The 10,247-nt window shown below is 40.7% G+C and overlaps 1 protein-coding gene across 1 annotated transcript in view; it reads right to left on the reverse strand.

Moving 5' to 3' along the window:
• ranbp9 (RAN binding protein 9) overlaps window positions 1–10,247 on the reverse strand; it is a 42,519-nt gene that overhangs the window by 2,136 nt on the left and 30,136 nt on the right. The window contains exons 7-12 of the mRNA XM_053330833.1: window positions 5,412–5,524; window positions 5,123–5,231; window positions 4,107–4,261; window positions 2,617–2,770; window positions 1,749–1,870; window positions 388–539 (exon numbers count right to left, since the gene is read on the reverse strand). Of these exons, the coding sequence (XP_053186808.1) occupies window positions 388–539; window positions 1,749–1,870; window positions 2,617–2,770; window positions 4,107–4,261; window positions 5,123–5,231; window positions 5,412–5,524 (805 nt within the window). The remainder of the gene's footprint in view (window positions 1–387; window positions 540–1,748; window positions 1,871–2,616; window positions 2,771–4,106; window positions 4,262–5,122; window positions 5,232–5,411; window positions 5,525–10,247) is intronic.

The following is a 10,247-nucleotide window of genomic DNA, read 5'->3' on the forward strand; positions in this document are numbered from 1 at the left end:
TGGAGCATTTATAGGACAACTTTGTGTTCTTGGATAATGTTTTCTGATGTTTTAAAAGACAAAAAAATGATGATTCTGATTAATCGGAAATGAAAATAGTCGTTTAGTTGCAGCATTAATTCATCTTTACTTTAAATCTGTGTCTCACGAGTCCTCTAAACCTTACATAAGTACTCCTAACTGGCTTTATAATCATGTACTTCCACTTCACTCACACACTAAGAAAACATAAAAACCTTTATTATTAATTGGCTCTAAAGTTCAGTTAAGTTTTCCAGTACTGAGAATGACTTTGGCTCCAGTGTTACGGCTCAGTGTGAAGAGTATTAACACATCTTTAGTTAATGTCAGCGTGGGTTAAAGAAGCTCTGTGATCTCCGCCGTTACCTTTAGCATCTTCTTGTTGGCCGAGTTCTTGCCGCACTCTCTGCGGAGGTGTTCGCTCATGCTCTGGAGCTCCCTGCCGAAGTGGATCATTCTCTCGATGGCCGCCTGGCTGCCGCCGCACAGCTGCCTCTTGGACTGAGCGGACTCCACCTCTGCAGAGTTCAGCAGGTTAAAATGAACACGGTTTAAATGGAGACTGAATACGATCATAGGTTTACAGTAAAAAGGTATTGAGCTGAAGAAGCTTACCTGGTTTATTATAATGAGAGGAACAGCTGAATAAACCTTAAATCCTTAAGCTCATACAGCGCATTAGATTTTAGAAAAGAGCAAAAACAAGCAGCAACTAATAAACTCATCATCGCTTTTCCACTATACACTTCTAGCACTACTTGGCTCGACTCGGTACCAGGAACGACCTTTTCTATTACTATAGTACTCGACGTGGGTGGGGTTGTCATAACAACGGCTCCGCGAAACTGCCGTGACTTCGTTTTATACGCGATACAAACACATAAACAATGGAGGACATGGAGGCAATGAAGAGAAATGAATCGCTGTAACGCTGTTGTTGGTATTTAAAAATGGCGGGTTTGATTCTTGTGTGGGACGGCTCATGACTCTTCCAGCAACAACTCTTCTGACCAATCAGCGGCCGGCAGTCTGATGACGTCACATTTTAGTATCGGCTCAGCTCGCTTGGATCCTCAGCAGAGCAGGTACTAAAATAGTAGCATGTACCAGGTACTATCCCTAGTGGACACGCAAAGAAACCGAGTCAAGTCGAGTAGAGCTGGAACTGTGCAGTGGAAAAGCTCCACAACACAAATGAATCCTGAGCTAATGTGGAAATACCTTAAAGTGACACTGAAGGCCTCTAGATGCTCCAACTGACTCTCAATCAAAAAGCCTTCACCTCTCTTTGGTCATTATGGTCTTGATCGTTAAATTCAGGCCCAATAATAATAATAATAAGTGTGCTTTTAGAAAATAATGGCTCCGTTAATAAGATTTGAAGACTTATAGCAGCTTTGATGTCTGCTGGCTCACCTGCTGCTCTTCCCGTCTCCTGATTCAGACTGTTGTTTAATGTTATTTTATTATATCTGCCCTGTTAACACTATTAGTTTGGCTATGAGGTAGTGAAGTGTGTTTCCAGAGCATGAAAGACAACAAACAGTCCTCATTTAGGAAACTCGTGGCTCCAAAAAGAAAACCTGGCGCCGACTTTAAGCTGCGACTCGGAGCTTCAAACCGGCTACAAGCAGAACTTCCTGTCAAAGACGCTGCTAGAATCGACAGACTTATTATTAAAGAGCACAAATGTGTTTTAAAGCCAATGGAACAAACACTGAACTCACCCATGTCTGCATCACAGTCGTCGGGCTCGGCGGTGTGTTTGGAGCTGCCGTTGAGGAAACCATTGGAGGATGATTCTGTCACTCCGTTGGTGAAGTGGTCGACCTCCATGTCCACATCGTTACTGAAGCAGGAAGAGGAGGAGGAAGGAGAAACTGTCAGTATTGTCTGATTTAAAACACTTTCAAGCGGCCATGTTGGAGATAAATCTATGAGACAAACTAAAATTTATTTGATTTTTTTGCAAATTATTGGTTTATTTTCCTTAACCCTCCTGTTGCCCTCAAGTCAAGGAAGGAAGGAAAGGAGGGAGGAAGGAAGGAAGGAAGGAAGGAGGGAAGGGAGGAAGGTATGAGGGAGGGAGAAAGGAAAAGAGGAAGGGAGTAAGGAAGGAAATGACAGAGGAAAGAAGGAATGGAGGAAGGAAAGGAAGGAAGGAGGGAAGGAAAGAAGGAGGGGAGAAAGGGGGATGGAGGAATGGAGGAACTAAGGAAGGAAAAGAGGAAGGGAGGAAGGAAGGAAAGGAAAAGAGGAAGGAAAGGAAAAGAGGAAGGGAGGAAAGGACAGAAGGGAGGAAGGAAGGAAGGAGGGAAGGAAGGAAGGAGGGAAGAAAAGGGGGATGGAGGAAGTACAGACGGAAGGAGGGAAGGAAAGAAGGAACAGTCAAAACAGACGGGGCCAATTTGACCTGTGAGGACTGATATTAAATGTATTGTGACTCAGATAGAGACGAAATTAGCTCTAACTCTTCTGTCCTGTGATGACATCATATCAGATCTACAGTATTTGGGCTCTCGGTGTGTATTTATTTATGAATGAACTGAAATGTGTTATTGAGGTTTCCTTGGTCCTTGGTCCTTGGTTCGGTACCTGGTGAGAGGCAGTTGGCTGCGGCTCCCGTTGAGGCTGATATCAGACGCTGGCAGAGTGGAGGCGGAGGCGGGGGGGCAGGGCTTGTGACTGTGAGGAGAGGAGCTGTGGCTCTTATTAGACGTCACACCATTACAGCAGTTACTGTCGAACCCTAAAAACACCACAGAGGAAGAAATTAAACATTTGTAAGATGAGCTAATTATCAGATACAAACATCACTTTCTGAAATTTATAATGAAAAACAAAATTATATAATAATGATTTTGATGAGAACATGAAGGATAATAATAAATCATTATTATATATTAGTGTAAATATCACAGTTTAATTTTTTATAATAAAAAGATATCTTTACTCATCATGATAAAATATACAAATTATACTCTGAAACTCACCAAAAACATTCAGATTGTTAATTAATAATTATTATTTTTATTCTATTTGTTTTAATGCTAATTAAGTTCTAATATATGTTATTATAACTCTATAAGTTTTATCCTCTTATAGATTTAATTCATCCATTTATTTTGTCTACTAATCTTTTTTTAGTTTAGCTTTTATTAAACTTTCTATTTTATTTCATTTTACTTTTGTTGTCTTCTTAATCTATTTCAACCTTGTTTTGTTTTTTGTTTTTTTTAAACTTTGAATAAACTTTTTCTTTCTTATTCTTATTTTTTTTACTTTATTAAAACAGTTTATTCTTATTTTCAGTCTCATGTTGTGACCTGTTCTGTCTTATCATCAGCTTGCCGATCGACCGTGAAGCACTTTGAACTGTCATCATAATAATAATAATAACAATAATCATCATCATGTGGACGATAAGTTGATGATTATTTTATCCTGATAACATGAACCTGAATTAGTCTCGACACATTTCAGGTCTCCAGTGTGAGCAGAGTTTAAAACAGTGTTTGCTCGTCTATAAAACCTCCTGATGGCATCGGGCCAAAATACATCTGTTAATATCTTTCACCACACAGCTTCTCAGGTCATTGAGTAGAGAGCTGCTATCTGAAGGTGGAGAAGAAATATGAACATTAACAACATCTTTAAATGAAGGATAAAAACTTTTACATTCATACAACTTCACCTACATGGTTTGTATTTCTTTTAATCTGCATTTTAATGTCTTGATGCATTTTTAAAGCAGTTTTTGAGTATGAAATGTGACTTGTATGTGTTTCTTCCCTACTTTAAAAAAAAAAAGAACTACTGCTTCCATGAACCGGTCAAACTGATCTTTAACTCGACCTAATTTAACCTAATTTCGAGGAGTAGTTGTGTTTTTAATGATCACTGTAAACAGCGTCCAGACAGTCTAGACTCAGAGAGGCATTATGTGTTTCAACCTTTAATTAAAGTCTGATTCCCTTACATCTAAAGACAAACGTCAGACTGTAATGAACGTAACGGGTGATGATAGTAAGAACAAAATGCTGAGGCTGTAAAAAAAAGATAACCCTAACCCTAACCCTCCGTACCTGTGAGGTAGGACTGGGAGCTGCTGGCTTTGTGGCTGGGGCTGCTGAAGGGCCGAGGGGAGCCGGGGTAACTGTCCTGAGACTTTGGGCTGCGGCCTCCGAGGCACCTCACCTCGCTGTCTGTCCCGTTCACCATCTCGATGAACTGTCTCACCCTGAGGTCGAGATGGAGGGAGAAGAAGGGAGGGAGAAGACGGAAAGGCAGAAAAAGGAGAGACAGGAAGGACGGAAGAAAAAGCTTTAGTATCTTTAAAATAACACTTAAAACATGGCTGAAGACAAACTAATCATGTGACCTCTGACCTTTGGACAAATCAGTGGTATCAAACATGGAGATTATGTGGTTTATGTCTTCTATGCTGTTTTTATTTGTGGTGTATTGTTTGGAAATGTTACTAATTGTCTGTCTTGTTGTACGGTTTTAAGGTATTTTATTTCTTTTTAACTGTCTGTATTGTCCTGTTTTATTTATTTTTATCTCTATAGCTAAAGCCCAATTTCCACCGGGTCCGTCAGTGGTGCGTTACAGCTGTGCCGCGGTCACCAGAGCTGATAGGTACCTCTATAATCAATGAGAGTGTTTCCACCAGCAGCGTCTCAGCAGCTATCAATCCGCAGCATTTCTATTTTTGACGGAGCCGTTTCTAACTCGAGACAAGCTCAACAGAGCAGATTGCACCAGACAGGAAGTCAGACACAGAATCGGCATAATAATAAAACTTCCGTCTTTCAAAATAAAACAACCCGTGCAGCCTCCCGATCGCATCATAAGCACAAAAATCTAAGAAAATTACCAAACCAACCAAAATTTGAGCAAATTAACAAAATCGGGCCGTTTTGTGCTGCTACTACAGTAATTACGGTAGACTAAAGGCTCTCGTTCATTTGATTGGGTTGCCATAATTACTGTAAAAAGGATTAAAATGATTAATGCAGGACTCTCAATAGGAGGTATCTGCAATTAGATATGTGATTTTATTTTGAAAAACACATCTAAAATGAAGCCTGGGTCATACTTGAGCATGAAGAGAAGGTCAGGGTTCCTCTCCAGGAGGCTCGGGTAGAGCTGCTGGGTGGTCTCGATGGCCTCGCCCATTCTACCCGACAACACCAGCTTCTGGATCTCTGAAAACCAACAGGAAGTACGTTACAGGTTTATACAGGTTACAAGAAAATAAGACTCTGATAGTAATAATCCTACTTGTAATAACCAATCTTGATTTGAGCAAACACAACTCATTGAATATCAGATTGGTGGCGTTTCATCAAAGGCTATTTTTAGAGAGGAGAGACAGAAGGACTCACTCTGTCGGTTTTTGATGGAGGCCAGCTCCTCGTGCACGGCCTGGTCAGTGGATTTGGCAAAGGCTTCAGCTGTGGCACAATAACTGTGGTGCACAAGGTAGGAAGCCACCATCCTGAGGAGGAGGGGGGGGAAGAGAGAGAGAGAGGGAGAGAGGGAGAGAGAGAGAGAGAGAGAGCGAAAGACAGAGAGAGCGAAAGACAGAGACAGAGACACAGAGAGAGAGAGAGAGAGAGACAGAGAGAGAGAGAGAGAGAGAGAGCGAAAGACAGAGACAGCGAAAGACAGAGACAGAGAGAGGGAGGGAGGGGAGAGAGAGAGAGAGAGAGAGAGAGAGAGAGAGAGAGAGAGAGAGAGAGAGAGAGAGAGAGAGAGAGAGAGAGAGAGAGAGAGAGAGAGAGAGAGAGAGAGACAGAGAGAGAGAGAGAGAGAGAGAGAGGTAGAGAGAGACAGAGAGAGGTAGAGAGGTAGAGAGAGAGAGAGAGAGAGAGAGAAAAGGAGCGAGAGAGAGAGCGAGAGAGAGCGAGAGACAGAGACAGAAACACACAGATTAGAGGCATCACCTGGACAAACAACAGATCCACAAATTAAAGCTGTAATCCATCTGAAACATAATCAACACGTCATTAAATTATAATTAACTTCTATATAAACACGTCTGATAAGAGTTCATTGGTTTCTAATGGATTTAGTAGTAATGTATCATCACTAGATAACCACTAACTGTCTGTTTAGACACATATAAACAGTCCCAGTTTAAAGACATTCATCAGTAGGAAGACAAATATTTAAATAAAATGTCTCCTACTTGTAAATATCGAGTAAAGATTTGAGCCAAAATGTCTTTTCTTGTCCTAAATGATTTACTTTTATTCCCATGATTTGTTTTCAGAAATACCTTTAATGCTTTAAAAGTTTAATTTATGTATTAGGATAAACCCATTTAGTTTTCAAAAAGGTCCCAACATCTAAAAACTACATAACAACAGCGGGAGAGGAGTGAGTTTTATGTAAATATGACTTATGATGTGTTATCAAGTGTTTGGTTCAACCTGTTCTTATTTAATCAGAATCACAATTTAACCTTCCTATCGTTCTCCCGGGTCAAACTGACCCGTCTGTTTTTACTGTTCCTTCCTTCCTTCCTTCCTTCCATCTGTGCTTCCTCTCTCCTTCTTTCTTTCTTTCTTTCCTTCTTCTCTCTTTCTTCTCTTCCTTTCTTCTGTCCTTCCTCCCCCCTACCTTCCTCTCTTTCTTCTTCTCTCCTTCTTTCCTCCCTCCCTCCTACGTTCTTTCATTCCTTACTTCCTTCCTTACTTCCTTCCCTCTGTCCTTCCTTCCGTCCTTCCTTCCTTCCTCTGTCCTTCGTTCCTTCGTTCCTTCCTCCCTCCCTCCCTCCTACCTTCCTTCCTTACTTACTTCCTCCATCCTTCCTTCCTTCCTTCCTTCCTCCCTTACTTACTTCTTTCCTTCCTTCCTTCTGTGCTTCCTCTCTCCTTCTTTCTTTCTTTCCTTCTTCTCTCTTTCTTCCCTTCCTTCCTTCTGTCCTTCCTCCCCCCTACCTTCCTCTCTTTCTTCTTCCCTCCCTCCCTCCTACGTTCTTTTCCTTCCTTCCTCTGTCCTTCTTTCCTTCCTTCCTTCCTTCGTCCCTCCCTCCTACCTTCCTTCCTCCCTCCCCCCTACCTTCCTCTTTCTTCTTCTCTCCTTCCTCCCTCCCTCCCTCCCTTCCTTCCGTCCTTCCTCCCTCTCTTCCTTCCTTCCTTCCTTACTTCCGTCCTCCATCCCCCTTTTTTCCTTCTATCGTTCCAGGCCTTTCTCTCTCCTTCCTTCCTTCCTTCCTCCCTTCCCTCCCTGCCTTCTTTCCTTTACTCCCTTCCCTTCCTTCCTTGACTCGAACACAACAGGAGGGTTAAATCGAATCGGGACCCAAAAATCATTAGAGAATCGAATCGGCACAAAAGTATATCAGCCTACCAGCCCTAATAAATTATATTATCTGATGCTGCTTTGAGTCGCTACTTTATTTAAAAAACATTATATAAGTCTGTAATGTTGATTTGTGTTAAACTGGAACAAGCAGAAATAACATTGAACCACTTCTCCTGTGCAGACTAAATAAAAAACATCAACCGTCTCCAGATTGATTTTTAAACTCGGAGGTAATAAACTCAAGCAGTCAGACAGTTTAGACACAAGAGTGATTAATTCAACTCTCAACTCTCTACATTTAGAGATTAAAAACTGGAACCAGAAGTAGTAAACTCTCATTTCACTGGAAAAAACTACACAGAGTATCTCAGGTTACAAGCTGAAGCAGGAAGTTGGCTCATAAACTCGAGATGAGGACACAGCCGAGGTGATAATTTTATTGTTCACCTTTGTTTTCTCTCCCAGATAAGATTTGTTTAACCTGGAGGTGCGTTCAGGGTTTATCTGATCATCAGATTGCTCCTGTTTCTTTTCCCTTTAGGACTTTTATTTTCCCCTCCGTATGTTCCCAGATCACTGCAGAGTTATTATTACTGATATAAAAGATAATCAAAGCTACTCAGAGCATCGCTGAGCTCAATAATAAATATAAAAATGAAGGTGGTGGATTAACACTGTTCACATGGTAGATTTAGGCTGCGTTCACACTGCAAGCCAGAATCCGATTTTTAGCCAATCTAGATGTCTGAACTAGGGATGTCCCGATCCGATATTGATATCGGAAATCAGTCCGATATCAGCCAAAAAAGTGAATATCGGATTTTATCGGACTGAATCTAAAAACTCCGATATAAACGCTCCGATATAAGCTGTCCATTTACCGCTCCAGCACTTCTATAATAATAGGTGACTCTGGTTTGATCACACTCCAACACAGTAGGTAGCGGTTATGCCCCTTAATTAACGTTGGTGCCGGCCGCGGAAGAAGAGCGTCTCTGATCCAGCATGCACAGCCCACGTGATCACAACAACGACAACGTGTGTGCCTGCAGCAAGGTGTAGTGATGTCGGCTGTGTGGAAGTATTTTACTGTAAACTCGGACAAAGACGTTGCAGCTAAATGCAACATTTGTCAGGCGCAAGTGTCCCGTGGAGGGACAGAACCGGAAAGGTTCAATACAACCAACCTCATCGCACATTTGAAAAAACACCACAAAAAAGAACATGAGGATTTTCGCGTGAAAAAAAAAATCTCCACATTATGCTCGGACTGCAGAAAGTGGAGGAGGAGGAGGAGTAGTAAGGGTAGTCAGCACTGACTGATTATTATTTGTTTTATGCTCTTGTTATTAGAGTGATATGTTTATTGTGTTTACACTCTATTCTTCAGTGAAGACTAAGAGTAATTACTACATTGTTTTGGGTGAAACTGGAGCTGTGTGAACTCTTAACTTAGAGCAGTTGGACAGTGGACAATATTGTGTTGTTGTTGTTTTTGTCCCTGCCCCACAGTTGTTTCCAACATATGCTGACAGTAAAAAAAATAACTGGAGTGAACTTGAATTGTTTGCACTTTAAAATTTAATTTATTCTATTCAATTGTATAATGATGTTGGTAACCAGTGGTTATTTTGCACTTTAAATATAACATTTTGTTTTTATTGGATTTGTTGAGGTAATACTCTTTTATTTATGTTGAAGGTTAAAATTTATGTAACCAATTGGTTAATAATAAATGGGTCAGTTTTTCCTATACCTACTGTTGCTGACTATTGTTTTCTGTTATATCACTACAACATCAGTAACAGTAACAGTAACATCACTTTATCAAGCCTTTTCTAACATTCCACACAACAAAATAAGGAATAAATATATGTATGATTCGTGCCTATATCGTATCGTATTGATATCGGTATCGGCCAATACTCAAGGCTACAATATCGGTATCGTATCGGAAGTGAAAAAGTCATATCGGGACATCCCTAGTCTGAACAGTCATAAATCACATGAGATCCGATTTTTGCAAACCAGATTGAAACCACCTTTGGGAGGAAGTTTCAAATCTCATTTGGACTGATGAGGCTGAACAGCTCCAAACACTTATATCGGATTTAAAGGATCTTTTAATAGTCAGTATGAACAGGAGGAATGATTACAGCAAGGAAAACATCATTCACTGGACATATGGAAACCTAACTAATGAAAAATTGCGAACCTGTCCTTCAAAAACCTACACTGACTTTCACTCTCGGTAGCTTAAAATTATTCTCGATAGCTTAAAATCATTCAGTGGCATTACTCTTGCTGCTCTACTTCTGGAAAAGTTGTGTGTCTCTACCCCAACCGGTTGAGGCAGATGTTCTCCCACTCTGAGTCTGGTTCTGAGGGTTCTTCCTGTTAAAAGGGAGTTTTTTCTTGCCACTGTGTCTCATGTGGGAATGTTGGGTCTCTTTAAAGTTAAAACCTGAAGAGTTCGGTTTAGACCCTGCTCTATGTGTAAAGAGCCTTGAGATGACTCTGTTGTGATTTGGTGCTATACAAATAAAGATTGATTGATTGATTGATTATGGAAATAGAAAATATCCTGAGTTTATTAAGATAACAGGTTAATACAGAGTTAGTTTAGAGCCTGAATCAACTAGTGAAGGGAGGAAATGTAAACCTGCCTGCTTCACATAAACAGAGCTGCAGTTTGAGAATTTACAGCAGGGTTAGAAAATGTAATAAAAGTGGAAATTACCCTTTAAAAAGTATGTGTGTAAAATAACTTGACTGATGTGTGTGTGTGTGTGTGTGTGTGTGTGTGTGTGTGTGTGTGTGAGTGTGTGTTTGACATTTGGCTGTGAGGATGATGACCGAGGAATCCTCCCACTTAGAGTACAGAAAAAAAAAATGACATGAGTGTTTTC

The sequence above is a fragment of the Scomber japonicus genome, chromosome 12, assembly GCF_027409825.1.
Source record: "Scomber japonicus isolate fScoJap1 chromosome 12, fScoJap1.pri, whole genome shotgun sequence".
Lineage (NCBI taxonomy): Eukaryota > Metazoa > Chordata > Actinopteri > Scombriformes > Scombridae > Scomber > Scomber japonicus.